Genomic DNA, 25,701 nt, shown 5'->3' with positions numbered 1-25,701 from the left:
TTGAGTTTCACTGCTTGAAGAAACTGCCAAAAACAATTTATTGAAATATTTTCTTCTACTGCTTGAGTATATTTTTAATGGCTAAAGTAAGCTATGCTTCAACCCTTTAATGAATAAATCTGCTAATATTAAAAGGAAGCCAACTAGCTCCACCCAGAATTCTTGATGATTTTATGATCTAAAAGGTGACAGTTACCGGTTTCATTTTATTTCCTTTTCTCACCCTCACCATTATATGTGTTATTTGGGCATTCCATTCAGTGGAGTGTGTGGCTCAGCTGGTAAAGAATCTTCCCACTGAGCAGGAGACCTGGGTTTGATCCCTTGTTTGGAAAGATCCCCTGGGGAAGGGAACGACAACCCACTCTAGTATTCTGGCCTGGAGAATTCCACTGACTGTATAGTCCATTGGCTCACAAAAAGTCAGACATGACTGCAGGACTTCCACTTTCACTTTCAGTGGAAGGAAAAGTGGCTAAAGTAAGTTATGCTTACTTTATGCTTATTTATGGAAAAAATTTTCCCATAAATTGAGGAAAAGCGTATTAGAGGGTGGCATATACTTTAGATTAATGAAGGAAGAAAGTAGAGTGGGGTTAGGGAGCTTTGTAAAACTAAGAGAGCCACAGTCTTGGGGATATCTTTAAATCTGATTTTCTGGGATGAGTCCATTATTTTTCCTTCCCTGGCTAAGTAAATATACCACTTACTCCAGGTGGCTGATGAGAAATGGGAAAGGAGCTGTGACTTGGTTTTTATGTTGTCATAAAATTATGAAACTGGAAGCAGTTTTTTATTTGATTTACACTTGCCCATCCATTTATGCCTCATTTATTTAAACATTTTTCAATGTCTTCTACATGCCAAACATTAGGATTCCAGTCTTTGTGCTGAAAGAGCTCACACAAAATAATATCTGCATTTTATCTCTAATAGCAGGGTTCTGTCCTCATGAGGCAGCTGGTTCCATTGTTGAGCATCTCTGTTGGTATCTACTACTGCTGCTGCTGCTAAGTCACTTCAGTCATGTCCAACTCTGTGTGACCCCATAGATGTCAGCCCACTAGGCTCCCCTGTCCCTGGGATCCTCCAGGCAAGAACACTGGAATGGGTTGCCATTTCCTTCTCCAATGCATGAAAGTGAAAAGTGAAAGTGAAGTCACTCAGTCCTGTCCGACTCTTAGTGACCCCATGGACTGCAACCTACCAGGCTCCTCCGTCTATGGGATTTTCCAGACAAGAGTACTAGAGTGGGTTGCCATTGCCTTCTCCACTGTTGTTACCTACCCTATATTAAATCAGAAGCTATGACTGTGTAGACTGTGTAGAACCCAGTGGTTCTACTTCTTTCCTCTTGTTTTAACCCTTCTCTTACATGACTTTGTGTGTTTCAAGATAATTACCACTTTGCTATTGATTGTCTTCAGCCTTGAGTTAGGAAGAAGATATTTGAGACCAGTAGTTAAATTCAGGTTTTGAATTTTATGCATTGTACTTATGTGTTCTTTAACTGGGGGAATTTTTTTTTCTTACGTTGTCCTTCTAGCCCTGCAAATACATTTTCCTTATAATTAATATTTTCTCATTTCTTCCCATCTTCCCTTTGTTCCTGAGCTCCCTTTCAATGCTTATGTGCATGCTAAGCCACTTCAGTAGTGTGTAACTCTTTTGCGACCCTATGGACTGTAGCCTACAAGGCTCCTCTGTCCATCGGATTCTTCTGGCAAAAATACTGGAGTGGGTTGTCATGTCCTCCTCCAGGGGATCTTCCCTACCCAGAGATCGAACCCACATCTCCTATGTCTCCTGCATTGGCAAACAGGTTCTTTACCACTAGTGCCGCCTGGGAAGCCCCTCCCTTTCAGTGACCTTTCCATATTTCTAGGTACCTTAGCTAGGTACCTATCTCTCCTCATCCCAGCTGCTTGGTTGGGACATTACAGGGACCCCCACTGGACCCAGGTTTTTTGAGAGTTGTCCAATCCTCAGTTGATAGTGTAAGAGTAGGAGGGATACTCCAAGAATAACAACAACAAAAATAAAATCCCAAGTTTAAAATATAGTTATGTTAAAACTTTTTGTAATTTCAGTTAAGCAGACATCTATTGAATACTTACTGTGCTAATCAAATGAATATAAACTGAAAATTTCATATTATGTAATTAATGAGAAAGATGAGATAAGCATAAGATACTAGAGAAACACACTTACAGGGAAAGGGGTGCTATAACTTTCAAGAATGTTGGTAGGCAAAAGCCTTGTCTGCCTTATCTACCTCTGTAGCTCTGACACCTAGTAAAGCTCCTGGTATATACCAGCCACAGAGTAAATACTTTGTGAATGAATATTTTAAAAAGAAAGAAGGAGAGGGAGAACTAGAGCAATTTATATCCAAATAAAATGAAAAGAATGAGTCACAGCCAAAGAAGAAACATGGATGTAGTATTCCATTTGGAGGAAATAGCATGATTTGATGTAGTGAATGGGGAGACCTAAGTGCAGTTTGGTGTTCATGCAAAATAAAATGGGAGACAAAGATAAGAAATGAGACAGCGGTGAATAGGTTTTTATATCTCAAGTTGGAAACTTGAACTCTGGGGAGCCAGAAGACTTTTAAGTGGAGGATGATTTTTTTTTCTCTCTCCCAAATGGACATTTTAGAGAAAAACATTTTGACTGCTGTGCAGAGACTAGATGTAAGGGAAGCAAGACTAGAGACAGAGAAATCAGATATGAATCTGTTGTACTAGTATAGGCAGAAGATAATGGGATCCTAAACTAGAACATCACTAGTCAAAAAAGAGAAGGAAATGGATTTAGGATATATTTTGGAGGGAAAATCAGTAGGACTGGTGACAGACAGGATCTGTGGGAGAAGAAAGAGATGGAGGATAAGAATACCTAGGTTTTGGCTTAATTGGCAGAAAAGATTTATTCAGTAGTTATTCAGTGAATTCTGATTACATCCTTTCTCTACCCCTGACACTGGCATAAGTGTTAGGAATATGGCTATGAACAAAAATAGTCTTTCCATAAAGGAGCTTGTTCCTAACTAAATGAAATTGAATGCACATAATTGCCCAAAATTTGTGTTTCTTTTTTTTTTTAATGTTTATATTTTATTGAAGAATAGTTGACTTACAGCGTTTCAGGTGCTCATCAAGGTGATTCAGTTAATACAAATACATATATATTATTATTGAAAATTTGTAGTTCCCTATGCTATACAGTAAACCTTTGTTTCTTGTTGCATATCTATTTTTTAATAAGAAATACAGCATTCTATTCATACTAAGTCAAACAAGTACAACCAAAATGTCATAATTTTTTTAGTTAGGCAAAAATTCATAAGCTTTCTAAAATAAATGTATTATACATATTTATATATGTGTGTGTGTGTGTGTGTGTGTGTGTGTGTACAAAAGCTTTTCTAATACATTTGATAAAAGCTTGAAGAAAAACATCAAAAAAATGATGGAGAAATTGGAGAACATAAACTAAATGAAAGGAAGCACTGAATATGAAATAGAAAAAGTGAAACAAACTAGATAAAAGTAAAAGATCATCATATAATCTAGTTGTTTTTTATGACTGCTCATTAGAAACATAAATATGGAGCTCTGGAGAAAAAGCAATACCTGAGCATTTGTATTTTTCAAAAAATTTCAAGATAATTCTGATATGCATTTGGATTTTAAAAAGTGATTACAGGTTTTTCTATTAGATCCTAGTTTATCCTAGTTTTGGTGATACAGAGTTCTATTATTTTTCTGTTAACCAATCATGATACAATGGTATTAAATGAGTAATAGTTACAGAATCACAGTAGTAGAACATGTTTATCAGTTTTCACAATCTATAGCCAGACAAAAAATAAAAGTCAATTACAGTTGCAAGCGATAATTAGAACAAAATTAGCTTAACAGTATAAAATAATTACATACAGTTTGGGCAGATCAAGCAGAGTGATGTGGTAAGTGGAAGTGCATACATCCATATGTTTTCTTTCACACGGTCATTTAATCCATTTATATTTAAGGTAATTATTGATATGAATGGTCCTATTACCATTTTCTTAATTGTTTTGGGTTTATTTGCTGTAGGTCTTTTCCTTCTCTTGTGTTTCCTGCATAAAGAAGTTCCTTTGGCATTTGTTGTAAAGCTGGTTTGGTGGTGCTGAATTCTCTTAACTTCTGCTTGTCTGGAAAGCTTTTGATTTCTCCATCAAATCTGAAGGAGAATCTTGCTGGGTAGAATATTCTTGGTTGTAGGTTCTTCCCTTTCATCATTTTAAATATATCTTGCCATTCCCTTCTGGCTTATAGAGTTTCTATTGCGAAATCAGCTGATGTTTCTATTGAGAAATCAGTTCTATTGAGAACTCCTGATGGGAGTTCCCTTGTATGTTATTTGTCATTTTTCCCTTGTTGCTTTTAATATTGTATCTCTGTCTTTAATTCTTATTAAATTGATTACTATGCATCTCAGTCTGTTTCTCCTTGGCTTTATCCTTCCTGGGACTCTCTGCTTCCTGGACTTGGTTGACTATTTCCTTTCCCATGTTTGGGAAGTTTTCAGGTATTATCTCTTCAAGTATTTTCTCAGGTCCTTTCTCTCTTTCTTCTCCTGCTGGGAGCCCTATAATGCAATAGTTGGTGCATTTAATGCTGTCCCAGAGATCTCTTAGGCTGTCTTCTTTTTTTTTTCTTTCATTCTTTTTTCTGTATTCTGTTCTGTGGCGATGATTTCCACCATTCTGTCCTCCAGGCCATTTATCTGTTCTGCCTCAGTTATTCTGCTGTTGATTCCTTCAAGTGTATTATTCATCTCTGTTTGTTCTTTAGTTCTTATAAGTCTTTGTTAAACATTTCTTGAATCTTCTCAATCTTTGCCTCCATTCTTTTCCCGAGATCCCAGATCATCTCCCCTATCCTTATTCTGAATTCTTATTCTGAGTTCTGTCTCCACTTCATTTAGTTGTTTTTCTGGAATTTTATTTTGTCCCTTCATCTGGGACTTAACTTTCTACTTTGTCATCATAATTAACTTTCTGTGATATGTTTTTTGTTTTAGCCACTGTGAGACTGTGCTTCTTCTGTCTTCTGTCTGACGGATGAGTCTAAGTAGCTTGTGTGAGCTTTATGATTGGAGGGACTGGCAATGAGAAAAACTTGTTCTTGCTCTGGTAGACAGGGCCTTGCTTAGTAAAGCTTTAATCCAACTATCTGCTGATGGGTGGGGGTTGCACTCCCTCCCTGGTAGTTGTTTGACCCAGCCCTGGTGTTATGGGCTCTATGGTAAGGTTAATGGGAAACTCCAAGAAAGTTTATGTCAAAGAGGACCTTCCAGTGCCTATCCCTATGTGGTGAGCCCCTGTCGACCCACACCTACACAGGAGGCCCTCCAACACTAGCTGGTAGTTTTGGTTCAGCCTCCTGTGGGATCACTACTCCTTTCCTCTGGGTCTTGGTGTGTGCAAAATTTTGTTTATGCCTCACCTCCAAGACTGGAGTCTCTGTTTCCCTCAGTCCTCTGGAAGGCCTATAATCAAATCCTGTTGGCCTTCAAGGCCAGATTCCTTGGGGATTCCCAGTTCCTTTGTTGGACCCCCAAGCTGGGAAGCCTGATGTGGGGTTCAGAACCTTCACAATAGTGCAAGAGCTTCTTTGGTATTATTGTTCTCTAGTCTGGATCAGCCACCCGGCGGGTATGGGATTTGATTTTATCGTGATTATTCCCCTCTTACCATCTCACTCTGGCTTCTTCCTTGCCTTTGGATGTGCAGTATCTTTCTTGGTGGGTTCCAGTGTGCTCCTGTCAGTGGTTGTTCAACAGCTAGTTGCAGTTTTGATGCTCTCACAGGAGGAGATGCACACACGTCCTTCTACTCCGCCATCTTAAACTGGCTCTTTATTCATGTTTTGATCTCTGCATACAACTGAAATGCCTAAATGAAAAAGTTTCAACCAGACACACTGGTTTTTATTGAAACAAAGTCTCTTTCTTATTTTCCACACTCCCAGGGCAAGATAATTACTTAAAAACTTAGCTTATGGTAGCTGCTTCGAGCTCCAAAGGTGACTGGGTGTCACAGTGGGACTGGGCAGCCAGGTGGGAGGGGAAGGAGGGGGCTAAGCTAAGACAAAATATGTTTATTCCAGTCATTGAGGGACCTGCTGTTCTTTGAAACTGTCCCAGTTGATCTGATACATCAAGATATTTATGATCCTTTTGACTGTTCAAATTAGGATGTTTTTATATCAGCATCAGATTTTTTTACCCTAATTTGTTAGCTGAAATGTTTGTTGTTAGAGTCTGTGTTCTGCCCATTATCTTGATCCTACTCCAACTAGCTTCTCTATACAACATGGCAAGGATAAGGACTCGCTCTTGCATTTTTAATCCTCTGTCTATTGGATTGTCTTCTCTTCATTCTAAATATTTATATATATTATAGATATAATATATATATTCTCATCCTAAATATATATATAATATAAATATACATTATATAAAATATATATTATGTTTTATTTATATTATTGTATTATAAATATATAGATTACATATATATATTATATTCCTTCAAATTTAGTTTCCCCCTCAAGCTTTAACTCATCTGTTCTTTTATTCACAGCCAAGCTTCTTAGAGTAATCTGTACTGAATGACTCTATTTCTTCATTGTTTATTTTGTTAACTCACTACAGCATTGCTTCTTTCTGCTATGTGACTAAAATTGAATTTAACTGTTAGAGTCAGATAATAGTCTTTGGGAGATCATTTAAGATGGTGGATCCTGAGCTTACCTCTCTCACAAGCATACCAAAATCACAACTATATGCAGAACAACCATCGATGAAAAAGACTGGAACCTACCAGAAAAGATCTCCTCCAACTAAAGACATAAAGGAACTAAAGTGAGATGGGTAGGAGGGGCAGATTCATGATATAATCAAGTCGCATAGTCCCAAGTCACAAACTGGAGAATAATTTTATTGCAGAGGCTCTCATAGGACTGAGTGGTCTGAGCCCCATGTTGGGGTCCCCAGGCCAGGGGTCCTGGCATTATATATTTGTGTATATATGTATTAATATCTACAGTATTTTACATACACACATGTGTGTGTGCTCACATACACAATGGAATACCTCTCAGCCATAGTAAGGAATGAAATTTTACCATTTCCAGCAGCATGGATGGCCTTGGAAGTTATTGTGTTAAGTGAAATAAGACAGAGAAAGATAAATACTATGTGATATCACTGGATATCACAGACAATACAGAATATGTCTGTATTCTGAAAAACACAACAAACTAGTGAATATAACAAAAAAGAAGCAGACTCACAGATAAAGAAAACAAACTAGTGGTTACCAGTGGGGAGAGGGCAATGAAAAGTGCTCAGCCGTGTCCGACTCTTTGCGACCCCATGGACTATACAGTCTATGGAATTCTCCAGGCAAGAATACGGGAGTGGGTAGCCTTTCCCTTCAGGAAGAGGGAAGTGAGGGCCAAAATACAGGTAGCTGACTAAGAGGTGAAACTAGGTTGGTGCAAATGTAATTGCGGTTTTGGACCATGAATTTTAAGTCATCATAACTAGGCTCAAACACATCTTTATTAATCACAGTAAGAACCATTACAATCAACACACTTTTGCCAATGAGAAATAAGTTTATTCCTGTCACATAAAAATCCATGCTTCAGTATTCAGTGAACTCTTAGAAAGCATTTTCTGCCTCCTGCTGGTTGTGGAAATATTTTCCCTGCAAAAAGTTGTTGAGATGCTTGAAGAAGTGATAGTTGCTGAGAGATCAGGTGAATATGGTGAACGAGCCAATACTTCTTAGCCTAATTCGTTCAGCTTTTGAAGTGTTGGTTATGCAACATGCAGTCAGGTGTTGTTGTGGAGAAGAATTGGGTCCCTTCTGTTGACCAATGCTGTCTGCAGGCATTGCAGTTTTTGGTGAATCTCATGGATTTGCTGAGCATACTTCTTAGATGTAATGGTTTCTCTGGGATTACAAAGATTGTAGTGGATCAGAAGGGCAGCAGACAGTGACCATGACCTTTCTTTGATGCAGGTTTGGCTTTGGGAAGTGCTTTGGAGCTTCTCAGTCCACCTAATGATCTGGTTGTCACCAGTAGTCATATAGAATCCACTTTTCATCACAGGTCACAATCTGATCAAAAAATGGTTCATTGTTGCATGAAGTAAGAGAGACAACACTTCAAAATGACAATTTTTTCATTTGCAGTCAGCTTATGAGACACCCACTTACTGACCTTTTCACCTTTCCAATTTGCTTCAAATGCCAAATGACCTTAGAATGGTCTGTGTTGAGTTCTTCAGCAGCTTCTCATTTAGTTGTGAAGAGGATCAGCTTCAGTGATCCTCTCAAATGGTCGTTGTCAACTTCTGATGGCCAGCCACTACATTCCTCATCTTCAAGGCTTTCGTCTCCTTTACAAAACTTTTTGAACCACCACTGCACTATACATTCATTAGCAATTCCTGGGCCAAATGCATTGTTGATGTTGTGAGTTATCTCTGCTGCTTTATGACCCAATTTGAACTCGAATAAGAAAATCACTCAAATTTGCTTTTTGTCTAACATCATTTCCATAGTCTTAAAATGCATATAAAATAAACAGAAAGTAATAATTCATTAGCAAAACAGATAAAGCAAGAAATGCACATTAAAATGATATATAACATAATCACACTTATTTAAGAACATATTCATTCCAATATCAAATGGCAAAGTTCAGCAGTGCTAAATAAACCAAAATTACTTTTGCACCAACCTAATACATTCTACTAAAACTCTCCATAAATACTTTAATTCCTGATGGTGTTCTTCAACAAATTATCACAGAGATTTTACTTGAATACCTCCAGTGATTGGGAACTCATATTCAGAAAGGCAATTTTATTTTCAGAAATTAAATTACTATTGCACCAACCTAATACTATGTATAAAATAAGCTACAAAGAAATATTATACAACACTGGGAATATAGGTAATATTTTACAAAGATAAATAGAATATAGCCTTTAATAATTGTGAACCACTGTATTGTACACCTGTAACTTTTATAATACTGTACATAAACTATACTTCAATAAAAAAACAGTTTGGGACAGGAAAAAGTAGATTTTATAAAATGCCATACTACACCATATCTTTTCATTTTCACAGCCACCTTTGTGTCAATATAAGTCACCCCCTGCAGTAGTGATGTAATGATGCTTGCCTAGAGTCATATAGAAAATGGCAAAATATTCAACACCTGTTCTTTGGTTTATAAATTCAGGATCTTTTATCCTTTTTTTTTCGTCATACCATAACTGCTTTTTACTTAATTCTCATCCTTCTGAATCTGTTTGTTTCTTATCTTCATTGAGATTTCCTCAGTTCTTACATCTCAGATTCTTTGTCTTAATTGCCTTTCTAATCTTTGATAGTTTTTACTTCATCTCTCTTTTCTTCACCAGTTGAAATATATTCTGTAAACTTTTATCCTTATTGTTGTTCTTTTTTAAATTTAACTGAATGATCTTATTCATTTCTATAACCTCAGCTATTATTTATCTGCTGATTATTTCCAGATCTAAATCTTTTCTGGACCTCTTTCTTGAGCTCCTAAGAAGATTTTTTTTCAAGTTGCTTATTAGATGTTTTTACTTGGATGTCCTACAGCTTCCTCAGATGTATTCTGAGAACTGGCCTCAATATTCTTGCTTACCAGACCTGACCTTCCCTACCACTCAGTTACCCAGACTAGGAATTTGGTTTTATGTGCCTCTTCCACCTTTTTAAAGCTTCAAATCTAAATGATGAACAATTCTTCTCAGTTCTACTGAAGTATGTTTTAAGTTTGTCCCCTTTATTAAATTCTCACTGCTATTAATGTATAAACTCTCAAGTCCTTGCACTTGGAACATTGAAATAAGTATTCCTTCTCATGTCTTCAGATCTAATCTGCCGAATGGTACCAAATCACCACAAAAAAGACACACATGCACGTACGCTTGTAGACACACATATCCACCCATCCATCAGAGTTGTTCTCTGAACAGTCCTGTCCTTGAAAATCATTAGTGATTTCCCTATTGACATCAGAGTAAAGTCCAAATTCCTAAGTATGCCAGTTTGAGTGCTATAATCTAGTTTCCTGAAAACTTCCTTGCCTTATAGCCAGTCCACATTCCACTTCCATACATCGAGCTGATGATTTAGTTTATTTTTTGTAATTTTTTATTGATTTTTTAAGATATCCAATTTCTTGCTTATGTTTTTTCTCTCCCTAGAGCTCAGCCCCCTCCCCAACAATCTTCCATTATACACTCTCCACAACATTGATATCTTTTTTAAGTGAAAGTTACTCAGTCGTGTCCAACTCTTTGTGACCCCATGGGCTATACAATCCATGGAATTCTCCAGGCCAGAATACTGGAGTGGGTAGCCTTTCCCTTCTCTAGGGGATCCTCTCAACCCAGGGATCAAACCCAGGTCTCCCGCATTGCAGGCGGACTTTCTACCAGCTGAGCCACAAGGGAAGCCCAAGAATACTGGAGTGGGTAGCCTATTCCTTCTCCAGTGGATCTTGCCGACCCAGGAATTCGAACCAGGGTCTCCTGCCTTGCAGGAGGATTCTTTACCAACTGAGCTATCAGGGAGGCCCAAGCATACCTATAAACTAAAGCAGCTAGTCCTAAAATCTCATGTTCACGTTAAAACCGATATGCGTATGGCACTATGTTAAGCACTTTGGGAAACACAAAAACTGCAAGATAGGTCAGGATGAAAAGGGCTTCCTAACCACAAACAGAAAGAAAAGCTATGAAGCAAAAGTCCAATAATGTAAAAATAAACAAGTTCCTAGTCTCCAAAAGCACAATAAAATGAAAATGTAAATGGGGAAAATATTTGCAAAGCAGGTAATGGTTGAAGAGATAATCTCATTAATATATAATCTTTTTTAATGATATGGCTGAAATATTAGCACTTGCATGAGGCCTGCACAGTCTCCTTTGTTCTTCAGTAGTCTTTGCTTAAACTTTCATTGTATCCCATAACACTGAAAAACACATATTTGCCACCAAATATGTCTTGCTTTAAAATGGGAATTTCTTGAAAACTGGAACCATGGATTTTCTCTGTATCCCAGACTTTTAACTAGGTTCTTAACATAGTGAGTAGTTGGTGAAAGAAATATCAGCTTTAATTATGAGCTTCCCTTATGTATACATGAGTTCTAAATTTTTGTCTCAAGCAGTTTAGTTACCTTCTTTTCTAAGAAGTTTGCTCTGATTCCTTACACTGCCATGATCTTAGGTGCTCTCCACTGAACTTACCTGTCCTAACTCCTGTTGTTGTGCAGTCACTGAGTTGTGTCTGACTCTTTGTGACCACATGGACTGCAACACACCAGGTTTCTCTGTCCTTCACCATCTCCCAGAGTTTCCCCAAACTCATGTCCATTGGCTCAGTGATGGCATCCACCATCTCATCCTCTATCACCATCTGCTCCTGACTTTAATGTTTCCCAGCATCAGGGTCTTTTCTGATGAGTTGGATCTTTGCTTCAGGTGGCCAAAGTACTAGAGCTTCAGCTTCATCATCAGTCCTTCCAATAAATATTCAGGACTGATTTCCTTTAAGATTGACTGGTCTGATTTCCTCGCAACCCAAGGGAGTCTCTAGAGTCTTTTCCAGCACCACAATTCAAAAGCATCAGTTCTTCAGCACTCAGCCTTCTTTATGGTCCAACTCTCACAGTTTCCCTGGTGGCTCAGATGGTAAAAGCGTCTGCCTACAATGCAGGAGACCTGAGTTTGATCCCTGGTCTGGAAGATCCCTGGAGAAGGAAATGGCAACCCACTCCAGTACTCTTACCCAGAAAATCCCATGGACAGAGGAGCCTGATAGGCTACAGTCCATGGGATCGCAGAGTCAGTCACGACTGAGTGACTTCACTTCATTTCACTTCACATCCATACATGACTATTGGAAAGACCATAGCTTTGACTAGATGGACCTTTGTCAGGAAAGTGATGTCTCTGCTTTTTAATATACTATCTAGGGTTTTCATAGCTTTTCTTCCAAGGAGCAAGTGTCTTTTAATTTCACGGCTGCAGTCACCACCCACAATGATTTTGTAGCCCAATAAAATAAAATCTGTCTCTGTTTCCACTTTTATTTTTTTACCATCTATTTGCCATGAAGTGATGGGACTGGTTGCCATGATCTTAGTTTTTTGAATGTTGAGGTTTAAGCCAGCTTTTTCACTCTCCCCTTTCACTGTCATCAAGAGGCTCATTAATTCCTCCTCACTTTCTGCTGGTAGGGTGGTATCATATGCATATCTGAGGTTTTTGCTATTTTTTCCCCACAATCTTGGTTCCAGCTTGTGATTCATCCAAGCATTTTGCGTGATGTACTCTGCATGTAAGTTAAATAAGCAAGATGACAGTATATAGCCTTGACATACTCCTTTCCCAATTTTGAGCCAGTCTGTTGTTCAATGTCCAGTTCTGTTTCTTCTTGATCTGCCTACAGGGTTCTCAGGAGGCAGGTAAAGTAGTATTTTCCCATCTGTTCAAGAATTTTCCAGTTTGTTGTAATCCACACAGTCAAAGGCTTTAGCATAGTCAATGAAGCAGGAGTAGATGTTTTTTTGGAATTCTCTCGCTTTTTCTATGATCTAACAGATGTTGGCAATTTTGACCTCTGGTTCCTCTGCCCTTTATGAATCCAACTTGTACACCTGGAAGTTCTCAATTCATGTGCTGTTGAAGCCCAGCCTGAAGGACTTTGAGCATTACCTTGCTAGCCTTTGAAATTAGCACAATTGTATGGTAGTTTGAACATTCTTTGGTATTGCCTTTCCTTGGAATTGGAATGAGAATTGAGTTTTTCCAGTCCTGTGGCCACTGCTGAATTTTCCAAATTTGCTGGTGTATTGAGTACAGCACTTTAAGTGCATTATCTTTTAGGATTTGAACTAGCTCAGCTGGAATTCTGTCACCTCCACCAGCTTTGTTTGTAGTAATGCTTTCTAAGGCCCACTTGACTTCACACTCCAGGATGTCTGACTCTTAAGTGAGTGAGCACATCATTGTTGTTATCTGGGTCATTAGGACCTTTTTTGTAGAGTTCTGTGTATTCTTGTTCTTAAGCCCTTCTGCTTCTTTTCAGGTCCTTACCATTTCTGTCCTTTATTGTGCCCATCTTTGCATGAAACGTTCCCTTGGTATCTCCAGTTTTCTTGAAGAGATCTCTGTTGTTCACACTTTTTTTTAACACTTATTGTTAGTTATTATAATTACCTGTAACTGTATATTACATTGGATCCTCCCTGAAGCTTAGATGGTAAAGAATCTGTTTGCGATGCAGGAGATGTAGGCTCGATCCCTGGGTCAGGAAGATCCTCTGGAGAAGGGAATGGCAATCCACTCCAGTATTCTTGCCTGGAGAATCCCATGGACAGAGGAGCCTGGCGGGCTACAGTGCTTGGGGTCGCAAATATATTACATTATATTCCATGAAAGAACATACACTATATATCTTTCATCCAGGTCCAGGCTATGTAGCACTTAGTAGGGCTAATGGATATATTTTAAATGATGAAGGGAATAAGTGAATGCAGTAAGCCAAAATAGAATCACTAATTTTTTTTTCCTTTGAAACACTTTGATCTTGACTATTTATTTTTTTTAATATAAATTTATTTATTTTAATTGGAGGTTAACCACTTTATTTTTACCTTTATTTAAAAATTCTCAATAAATAGTTCTCTGAATTCAAAGAATTTTAGGGCAACCATCTCTGAACCAAGAGATTATCTATTCTCATCAGCAAACATTAAAGAGAAAAGATTATTTATCTCATTTTTTGGACGAAGCTTTTCCTAACCTGTTAGATGGCTGATAAGAAAATGTGAAGAGATTGGGAGTTCCTTATACATAATTAAGTAGCTCATTCTTGCAGATAGTTCAATAATTTATATTTGAAATATAATTTTTTCAACAAAATCGGCTTTTTAGTTAGCCTCCTTTGAAGATATTCTTGTTGTAGGGTTTGTCTTTCTAGGATCTCTCTCTTAAGAGAATTGGAAATTCTATACTTTGTGAAGAAAAAACAATGCATTACATAGGCACAAAATTAAAATCACCTTCCTAGTATGAGGTCAAGTCCTATTTTTACGAAAAGTGTTTTTTATTTGTCTGAAAACTAGATTAGGAGAAAGGATAGATGTGAGATAGTAAGGTAAAACAGTGAGGGGGGGTGCAGAGATAATATATAGAACAATTTCTTTCTTTTTTATCCTTCTGTCCTCCAAACCTCCTTCTTAATCTGATGCCTCTTAAAGGGAGGGTAAGTGATAGGCAAGACTAAGTGAAGGCTGAGATGATAGCTTAGCTGACTGAGAATACGAGAAAGTTTGTCATACTGGACCTTTGTTTCTTTCCACTTGTCTGTGAGCCTGGCTAAGTACTCTAAAGGAATGTATAGTGTACCTTTTATATCCTGAGCCTTTACCTGTTTAAAGACTGAGCCTCAAAATTCAAAGGCAGTTCATGCTCCAGATATTTGCCTACCTGAAGCACAGATGGAATTCAAGTATAGTTCAGTTCAGTTCAGTTCAGTTCAGTCGCTCAGTCGTGTCCAACTATATGCGACCCCATGAATCGCAGCACGCCAGGCCTCCCTGTCCATCACCAACTCCCGGAGTTCACTCAGACTCATGTCCATCGAGTCAGTGATACCATCTAGCCATCTCATCCTCGGTCGTCCCCTTCTCCTCCTGCCCCCAATCCCTCCCAGCATCAGAGTCTTTTCCAATGAGTCAACTCTTCGCATGAGGTGGCCAAAGTACTGGAGTTTCAGCTTTAGCATCATTCCTTCCAAAGAAATCCCAGGGCTGATCTCCTTCAGAATGGACTGGTTGGATCTCCTTGCAGTCCAGGGGACTCTCAAGAGTCTTCTCCAACACCACATTTCAAAAGCATCAATTCTTCGGCACTCTGCCTTCTTCACAGTCCAACGCTCACATCCATACGTGACCACAGGAAAAACCGTAGCCTTGACTAGATGGTCCTTAGTCGGCAAAGTAATGTCTCTGCTTTTGAATATACTATCTAGGTTGGTCATAACTTTTCTTCCAAGAAGTAAGCGTCTTTTAATTTCATGGCTGTGGTCACCATCTGCAGTGATTTTGGAGCCTCCCAAAATAAAGTCTGACACTGTTTCCACTGTTTCCCCATCTATTTGCCATGAAGTGATGGGACTGGATGCCATGATGTTAGTTTTCTGAATGTTGAGCTTTAAGCCAACTTTTTCACTCTCCTCTTTCACTTTCATCAAGAGGCTTTTTAGTTCAGTTATGGTCCTACAAAATGTTATTTTGAAGAGTAGTTTCCCTCGCTGTTTTGATATGAGAAAGGGTTTAAATTTTTAAGCTGTTGAATTGCTGAAATAAAGAGGAGATCTTGACTCCACAAAGCAAAATACTTAAGAAACATTACGATTGCAAATGGAACCAAGGCTTCTGTAAGAAATAGTGGTAAATTCAGGATAGAAGATGCTTAGGGCAAGAGCCATTCATTTCATTTTTCCAATAAGTATTATGTACCTTCTCTATTCAAACCATTGGGAAAACTGTCTTTAAGATAAGAGACTTATCTTAAGATAAGAAAACTGTCTTAAGATAAGATACAAGTCTGGGCATTAATGTTTGGTTATGTCCAAGGAGGAAAAGCCTGCCAAGTCGACATATTTCATTTCAGGCTAGCATAAGTCCTTTTGAAAGAGGTTACATTTGGCCTGAGTTTCCACCTACCAGCAGAAAATTGGATTAAAGACTTACTGAGCCTAGTTTTGTCCACCAGAACAAGACCCAGTTTTCCCTATAGCCAGTCCCTCCCATCAAGAAGTTGGCACAAGCCTCTTATGCTCATCCATCAGAGGGCAGACAGAATGAAAACAGCAATCACAAAAAACTAACCAAACTGATCAAATGGATCACAGCCTTGCCTTACTCAATGAAACTATGAGCCACGGCATGTAGGGTCACCCAAGATGGTCGGGTCATGGTGGAGAGTTCTGACAAAATGTGGTCCACTGGAGAAGGAAATGGCAAACCACGTCAGCATTCTTGCCTTGAGAACCCCATGAACAATATGAAAAGGCAAAAAGATATAACCTCAAAGATGAACCTCCCGTGTCAGTAGGTGTCCAATATGCTACTAGAGAAGAGTGGAAAAAGCTCCAGGAGGAATGAAGAGGCTGAGCCAAAGTGAAAACAACGCCCAGGTGTAGATTTGTCTGGTGGTGAAAGTAAAGTCCAATTCTGTAAAGAACAGTATTGTATAGGAACCTGGAATGTTAGGTCCATGAAACAAGGTAAATTGAAAATGGTCAAAACAGGAGATAGCAAGAGTGAACATTGACATTTTAGGAATCGGTGAACTAAAATGGACCGGAATGGGTGAATTTAATTCAGATGACCATAATATCTACTCCTGGATGACTCACAAGCTGAAATCAAGATTGCCAGGAGAATATCAATAACCTCATATTTGCCAGTGCACCACCCTAATGGCAGAAAGTGAAGAGGAATTAAAGAGCTTCTTGATGAGAATGAAAAAGTTGGCTTAAAACTCAACATTCAAAAAACTAAAAACATAACATCCCGTGCTATCACTTCATGGCAAATAGATGGGGAAACAATGGAGATAGTCACAGAGTTTATTTTCCTGGGCTTCAAAATCTCTGTGGACAGTGACTGCAGCCATAAAATTAAAAGATGCTTCCTCCTTGGAGGAAAAGCTATGAAAAGCCTAGACAGCATATTAAAAAGCAGAGAGATAACTTTGCTAAGAAAGGTCTGTACTGTCAAAGCTATGGTTTTTCCAGTAGTTGTGTTTGGATGTGAGAGCTGGACAATAAAGAACGCTAAGTACTGAAGAATTGGTGCCTTTGAACTGTGGTGCTGGAGAAGACTCTTGAGAGTCTGTTGGGCTACAAGGAGATTCAACCAGTCCATCCTAAAGGAAATCAATCCTGAATATTCATTGAAAAGAACTGATGCTGAAGCTCTTTGGCCATCTGGTGCGAAGAGCTGATCACTGGAAAAGATCCTGATGCTGCTAAAGATGGAAGGCAGGAGAAGGGAGCACTAGAGAATGAGATGGTTGGATGACATCACCATCTAAATGGACATGAGTTTGAGCAAACTTGGGAAGAAGGTGAAGGACAGGGAATCCTGGCGTGCTGCAATCCATGGAGTCACAAAGAGTTGGACACAACTGAGCGACTGAACAAAAACAAAGGACAGCTAGGTAACTCTGTGAAAAGAAACATGAAACCCATTAATGAGAGATCTTTAAAATCCCTTCCAGTTTTAGTATCTATAATTCTATGGCTGACTGAACTATAACATCCCCTCTAGACAAGTTTCATGGATCTTTGCTCCTGAGTTCCTTTTAATACATTTTAATAATTTAGGTACACACCACCATAATTTAAAATATAGAAACTTCATTTATTAAGTGATCTTTGTAGACCTGATTTATTAAACATAGTACATACAGGCATTTAGCCAGATACCTTGCTGGGGCACCCTTGTTATCCAAGATGTGAATATTTGTCAGTATTCACAACCCAATTCAAATGTTTGGTATTTCAGACTTCCCTGGTGGTCCAGTGGTTAAGAATCTGCCTGCCAGTGCAGGAAACAGAAGTTCGATTCCTGTTTGGGAAAGATCCCACGTGCCACAGGACAACTAAGTCCTTGCACCCTAAAGCCCATGGTCCACAACAAGAGAAGCCACTGCAATGAGTATCCCCTTTCCGTAACTAGAGGAAGTCTGTATGCTACAACCAGAGGAAGCCTGTTGGCAGCAACAAAAGCCCAGCACAAATGCAACCAAAACATTAAATAATTTTTTTAATCTCTAATTTAGAGATCAGGGGCTGAATTCATATTTTGAAAGTAATGTTTTTCATTGTAGTACCTTACATCTCAATTGAGGTTGCCGAAAACAAAATAAACAGAGGATGTTTACCAGTGCCTCAGTTCAGTTCAGTTCAGTCGCTCAGTCGTGTCTGTCTCTTTGCGACCCCATGAATCGCAGCACGCCAGGCCTCCCTGTCCATCACCATCTCCAGGAGTTCACTCAGACTCACATCCATCGAGTCCGTGATGCCATCCAGCCATCTCATCCTCGGTCATCCCCTTCTCCTCCTGCCCCCAATCTCTCCCAGCATCAGAGTCCTTTCCAATGAGTCAACTCTTCGCATGAGGTGGCCAAAGTACTGGAGCTTCAGCTTTAGCATCATTCCTTCCAAAGAAATCCCAGGGCTGATCTCCTTCAGGATGGACTGGTTGGATCTCCTTGCAGTCCAAGGGACCCTCAAGAGTCTTCTCCAACACCACTAGTGCCTAGTATGTAGTAAATTCTCAGTAAACGTTTACTGAATTGAAGCATCATTATAATTGAAGCATCTCATTTAATAGCCTTCAGTTTAAAAGACCTTTCGTATATTATTTTGTGTTACCTTCCAAAAATACCATGGAGGTGGCATACTGTATTTCACTAATGAGAAATTTGAGAACCATTGCAATAAGGAAATGGCAAGTTTAAAAATGTTATCATTACTCCTGCCCATAAGCTTTCTGAAAGACCTGTATAGCTTATTTATCTCTGACTTCTTAGATTTTACCCATTTCCTTGTTTGCTGCTGCTAAGTCTCTTCAGTCGTGTCCGACTCTGTGCTACCCCATAGACGGCAGCCCACTAGGCTCCCCCGTCCCTGGGATTCTCCAGGCAAGAACACTGGAGTGGGTTGCCATTTCCTTCTCCAGTGCGTGAAACTGAAAAGGGAAAGTGAAGTCCCTCAGTCGTGTCTGACTCTTCACAATCCCATGGACTGCAGCCCACCAGGCTCCTCCGTCCATGGGGTTTTCCAGGCAAGAGTACTGGAGTGGGATGCCATCACCTTCTCCGATTTCCTTTGTTTATTGTGCTCTTAATTGTGTACTCTAGGCTGGGGATAAAACTGATAAAAAACCCCAGTCTTCATTGATTTTGTAAGCACTCTTCATTTTCCCTCGGCCTCCATCCTTTAGTAGGGGTATCATAGCAAGATTAGAAATATATTAAATATATATATATATAAGCCTTAAAATGAGAAATATTAAGCTTTACTCTAGCAAATAGCTTCTTATTTAATAAAATTTTTATAATTCTAATGCCCTATTGTGATTATATAACTTGTATGTTAGGAATTTGATTTCCTAAAGTCAGTATGAAACTAATTATAGGACTTTTCTTAAATAGCAAAGCACCGATGTTCATATGGTTAGTGATAGTGATGGAGATGACTTTGAAGATGCTTCCGAATTTGGGGTGGATGATGGAGAAGTATTCGGCATGGCGTCATCTGCCCTGAGAAAATCTCCGATGAGTGAGTATTAATAGCTCCTTGGGTCCAACATTATGATTCTCCTTCCTAGTTCAGCAACTTATGAGGAGCAATGAACTTAAGAATTTCTTCTTGACTTTCAGGTTTGGAGAGATAAAATGTAGCAAGCAGACATTATTCATAGGAACTAGAGCTTCTTAAGTTTTGATCTTAAGCCCAACCATTCCCAATACTTTAGTAAAATTCATTAAAAACTCAAGGGAATGTAACTTGTTTCACATGTATGAATTCATCTATCTACTTGAAGTCTGGAAGTTGATAAAATAGCTGTACTTTTTGTGACTATAGTTATCACCACACATCTTATTGGAGATACCAGTTTTATCAGTAGTTATATTATTTTTCCATTCACCCATGTTTGGAGGGAAAAAAGTAAACTATATCATCTCCCTCACTTGCACTTGACAGGATGCAGTGTAGGATCTTAAGTGATACTACATACAAGATGATTGTTAAACTAAGCCCATAAATGACTCATTTACTCTGAAATTAGGGAACCTTTATGGGCAGAAATAGATGTGATATTTACATAAAGTTGATTTTTCCCATTAGGTCTTTAATTTGAGAGCCTTTTTATATAATTTAATTACAAGTGTCATTCTTCAAGAAAACTTTGAAATCATAATTGATGACTGGCACATATTTTGAACACCTAGCAAGATTGTGTCAGTTTTCAAAAATTCATGAGCTTGACATTTTGGGGGGTTCGTTTCTAAGGTTTGATGAAATCTTCTAATGTAGCTGGAGTTAAAATGTCTTCTCAGATATATCACAGAAGCAAAAATTTAATTTTATTTCCTCTTTATTGATTAAATATATTTCTTATATGTGGGATTAGATGTTATGTGGTTTGTTTTTTGTGTCTATTTGTTTTGGTTTTTTGTTTTTGTTTTTTCTTTTGTTTGTTTTTTAGTGCCAGAAAACGCAGAAAATGAAGGAGATGCCTTATTACAATTTACAGCAGAGTTTTCTTCAAGGTAGGGTTAGGACATTGACTATATAATTTGATGTTCTTTTAATGCTACTGTGATTTTTTTTTGAAACAACTTTAATCATAGATTGTTTTAAAATTTATCCTTAAAGTATTCAAAGTATACATTTATCTACACATACAGTCCTGATAGTGAATATAGAGTGTTCCAATCAGATAACTATAAACTACTTATGCCACTTCAGAGATGTGTTTATCTTATCTCTATGTCATTATAGAAGCATAATAAATGGATTACTAATTTAATATCTTGACGATATTTGCAAAAGGACTAGGCTGTTGTTGTTTAGTCACTGTGTCATGTCCAGCTCTTTTGTGACCCCATGGACCATAGTCTGCCAGGCTTCTCAGACCATGGGGTTTCCCAGGCAAGAATACTGGAGTGGGTTGCCATTTTCTTCTCCAGGGGATCTTCGCAACACAGAGATCAAACCCACATCTCCTGCATTGCAGGCAGATTCTGTAATGCTGAGTCACTAGGGAAGTCCAAAAGGACTAGGTATAGGATACTAATTTTTAGTATATCCTAGGACAAACAAAATATTTTTTAAATTATTGGATAAAAAGACAACATTTTTAAATGTAAATGAATCTTTTAATTATTTTGGAATCATTTAGCATTTCTTCTTTTAATAGTCTAATACAAATTTTTCTGTGTATTTGAGATTCTCCTAAGGTGTTTAAATATTTAAACCTAAATTTTCATGTAAATGATATTTCTCTTTAGATCTATTTTCTGATGTAATGTAATTTGGAAACTTAGCAAGGGACCATCATTTCTCTCTGTGTTGGACTTCCACAATAAATGAACTAAAATGGAAACTTAAGGCTGTTGTAATCAGGAAATCTTAGGGAAATAGGTAGCCAGGAATTACTACTTATAAATGGCAATGGGGCAGTTACTAAGTCCATTTGCTTGATGTACTTAAAATTCCAGTGTTCTGATCTATCACTAGAGGCCAAGAAGAGTTCAAAAAACTAATGAAGCCTTTAAAGAAGTACTTCAATGTTTTGTCTATACTGAAGACATTAGCCCCAACATTTACTTAAAAGTCATTGGTTAGACTTGTGAAACTTGAAGTAAATTTGAAATGTATTTTAATTAATAGATGCAATTTTTCCTATAGATATGGTGACTGCCATCCTGTATTTTTTATTGGCTCATTAGAAGCAGCTTTTCAAGAGGCCTTCTATGTGAAAGCCCGAGATGTAAGTGCAATTTACCTTTTTAAATTAAACAATGCATCCCATAGGTTTACCACCAGGCCTGAGGCAATGCTTAATATTTTTCGCTTTTTTCAGATTGAAGACGATTTTGGTTGTGGTCCATTTCCCAAACTAATCATCACCAAGATGCCTATTTCAGTCAGAGAGCAGGAGTATGATAGGGTACTACTGGCTCTTGCAGAAGACTTTGTCGAGCTTTGAAATAGGGTTTCTTTCTTTCTTTCTTTCTTTTTTAAAGGGAGAAAAAGAGGTGGACATGCTTAGAAGGGACCAGGCTGTGTACTTGTATTCTTTTTAGTTATGTGATTGACAGTTTCTTGCTAAAGGATTTGTTCTTCAGTCTTTTCCCCAAATGATTATTCCATCTAATAGTATATATCTAATAACTGTAATATTTTTTCCTAAAAGTCATTTTAGACAACAAGAAGATTTTTCTTTAAATACAGAAATGAGCTTTGTGATCTTAAAATCAAAAGGATTGAAATATGTAACAAGAAATCAGTAGCTGTATTTTGAGCAAGAAGATTCTATGCGATTATTCTATTTATATGTTGACACTGCAGTCCAGGCCTCAGTTATCTGGCTCTTTCCTACCTGTACAGCTTCAGCTTTTCCCATTTCCTGCCTTACACTTAATTAATGTAGCAGTAGTATACTATTTGTATTTCCCCATAATCTTACTCTTTTCTAATGCTGCCTTACTGTTAAGAATATCTTTCATCTTGCTCTTTACCTGGTTAGGTAAATACTCTGAATGTTTAATGAATAAAGGAAAAAAGGAAGGAAGGAAGGACTAATGTGTAGGTGGAGTTAGAGTAAAAGTTTTGGAATTAGGAATTTTGAGAATAGAGTGCAAGGATGGCTCTGGAATTTCTAGTTTCTACTTATGACCTAAAGAAACATAATAACTAATTTACTATTAGGTTGGTGCAAAAGTAATTGTGGTTTTTGCATTGTTGAATTTTGCCATTTAATATTGGAATACATTCTTAAATAAATGTGGTTGTGTTTAAAAAAAAATAAAATAAAACAACTTTGAAAAATGGAATTCCAAGACAGTAATTAGTGATCAACTTAAATCTGTCATTGATAGCTCAGTGAATTAGATTAAGAAACATAAAACTGTTCTTTACCCTAAGAATAGCTGAATAGCCCATGTAAAGTCGGTTTTAACCATCAATTTTTTAACTATTAAAACTATATTAAATGGATTTTATTTTTGAAGACATATATTTACAGTAATATAGTGTTATAGTTTCTATACAGGTTTTGGAAGATACTAAAAAGCACAAAGAATACATTCTAATGCAGATTAGCTTTATGATATGTTCTTTCCATTTTTTATTATATATTTTGTTGAACCCATTTACACATTTAACAAGAAATTGCTCATGTTATAATCCCATTAAAACAGCTTATTTTCATCTTTTAATATTATATGATCATTTCCTTAATTATATTTTATAATATTTCAACTTTTACTAAAATAATTTTTAATACAGAAAAAGTAAAGGAATAATACAATAAACACTCAAATCACCTATACCTAGAGTTAATAATCACTAAAATTTTACCCTATGTTTGGTTCTTTATATACAGGACATCCTAAAGTTTTAATGGAATTTTGAGCCTTATAACTTCAAAAGTTTAACTGCTACATACTTATAAAGAAGCAGCATTTGAGATTTAATTATTTACATTATTTATGCTATTAGATTTATGATTTTGATTAATAAATTTTTATGGTAAATTTTTGTTTCAGTCCCTCTGATTGAAAATGGCAAACTTTGACTGGAATAGAAAATAACTTTGAATTTATTATTCAAAATTCATAAAAGCAAATATAAAAGAAATCTAAGTTGCAAATTTTTTTTTAAGTTTTAGCAGTTAAACTTTTGAAATTATTGAAACTTAAACTGCATAAGTTAGGATACCCTTATATATTCATTATTTTTGCTAAGCCATTTCAAGGTGACATCATAGTTTACCCATAAAAACAGCTGCATACACTTTTCAAAAATAATGATATTTTCCCACAGAATCACAATACCAGTATTGCTTGTAACATAATTAACAATAACTTCCTAACATCATCTAGTATCCAGTGCATATTCAAACTTCGCTGGTTGATTGGGAAACCATGATCCAGTCAAGGATAACAAATTATATTTGTTAGTTAGATTTCTTATACCCTTTTAAGCAAACACTCCCTTTATTCCCCACCACCTGTTTTTATGACATTTGCTTTGTGAAGAAATCATGTTGGATGATTACAAATTGTTCTAAATTCTCGATTTGTGTTATTGTTTCCTTGTGATATTATTTAACTTGTTCCTCTATCTCTGTATTTCCTGAGAAATGGATATTAAGGCTTAAAGCTTTGTTAGATTCAGGTGAATTTCTTTTTTTTTTTTTTGGCAAGAATGCTTCTTAAGTAATGCTGAATACTTTATTATAATCAGATTTTTAATGGTTATAGAGTCCATCATTGTATGGCGATGTTATTTTATTTAAACAATCACTTATTGTTGAACATAAATATGTTTGAAAGAATATTTATAGTTCTAAAATAATCTATTTTTCAATTCATTGCTGGGTATGAATGTATTTGGGATTAATTTGTCTCTGCTTTCCAGCAAGACTGCTAAGCAGTTGGAGTAACAAGAAAATACAAGGGTCTTTTATAATCTAAATATAGCTCCCAAACAGGCATAGTCATCTGTTGAATTCCATTTTAAAAGCTATTAGAAACATTATAACTTTCAGTGATGATATTTTATTTAAATATACAATATGTAATAGATGAAAGAACTTTTTACTGCGTGCCTTTGTACAGTAAATTGGTATTTGGATTTATTCAGACTGCTGATCCCCAGAGGAACATAAACTCTTAATAATTTCTGGTATTTCTAATGAAACAATTGACTGTTTGTTTTTGATTAATTAGTATTTTAACAACTGAAAGTCATTGGTTCATGTAATTAAATGTGTTGTTTTATATTAGATTGATGCCAAAATCCATTGACTTCTTTGGACTCCTAAACCATCTTTATCTTTTTCTGCTTGTCCAGGGATTTTTTCTTTCTTCATTTCTCTTTTCCAAGTTGAAGGTCAATAGCAGTTTATGTATCATTTATTACATTGCTGTAAACTTAAGATTTGTCTGCATAGTGGATAAGTTATTCAAAATTAAATCTGAGAAGAAACATTTATTTTAGTCATCAACCAAATTATATACATATTCCTTTAAAATTAAAAACAATTGTCTAGAAAGTATAGAAATAGTACTACTGCTTTAGGTTTATATGGTGTACTATGGTTTGTGAAGCTTTTTCCTATGCATACATATCTCATTTCAACCCCACAACAAACCAGTGAGATAGGGATATGTAATATCAGTATTCCAATTGCAGGGATGAGGAAACTCAGAAAAGCTACGTGACTTAACCAAAGGCAAATCAAGGATAAGCAGTAGAGGCCAAGTAAAAGTGCAGGTGTTATAACATATAAAAGTGTGTTTTATACTACACCATCTTACTTCCAGAAGCTTTTCAGTGCTAACTGCTAAACTACTATATTCAGTTATCAAACTCATCTCTTCTTTCAGACTGCACATTTGAAAGTTAAAAGAAATTGTTTTTGATATTTTTTTAAAAAAACTTCTGAATGAATCATTTTTAAGAAGAGTTTTCCTATTATGTTCAAACATTTTAAGGCAAGCATGACTGATACTATGGGATTGTTACTAAATTTCTTTCATCTTAAACATCACATGTTTAATTTAAACTGTTGGAGACACATTAATTTTACCAGGGCAACAGATGAGCCTTGAGCACCAGCAGTCTTCACTTGAAGTGAGAAATTGAGTTCTAAGAGTAAATAAAAACAAGACTGAAGGTTTAAATCCTCTGCTAGGCTGTTTGAACTTATATACTCATTAAATGTTTATTGGAGTGGTGGGATTACAAAGGATTTGGGGAGCTTC

General features: G+C 36.9%; 1 protein-coding gene across 7 annotated transcripts in view; it reads left to right on the top strand.

Annotated features, from left to right (window-relative positions):
• The window catches only part of FAF1 (Fas associated factor 1), a 497,312-nt gene that overhangs the window by 320,389 nt on the left and 151,222 nt on the right, over positions 1–25,701 (top strand). For all 7 annotated transcript variants that reach the window (XM_042247840.2, XM_060408829.1, XM_060408824.1 and 4 more), the window contains 3 exons: positions 19,354–19,480; positions 20,412–20,475; positions 21,617–21,698. In XM_042247840.2, the coding sequence (XP_042103774.1) occupies positions 19,354–19,480; positions 20,412–20,475; positions 21,617–21,698 (273 nt within the window). The remainder of the gene's footprint in view (positions 1–19,353; positions 19,481–20,411; positions 20,476–21,616; positions 21,699–25,701) is intronic.

Source organism: Ovis aries, chromosome 1 (assembly GCF_016772045.2).
Source record: "Ovis aries strain OAR_USU_Benz2616 breed Rambouillet chromosome 1, ARS-UI_Ramb_v3.0, whole genome shotgun sequence".
Lineage (NCBI taxonomy): Eukaryota > Metazoa > Chordata > Mammalia > Artiodactyla > Bovidae > Ovis > Ovis aries.
The sequence above is the reverse complement of the archived record's forward strand: the minus strand, read 5'-3'. Positions and strand labels throughout refer to the sequence as shown.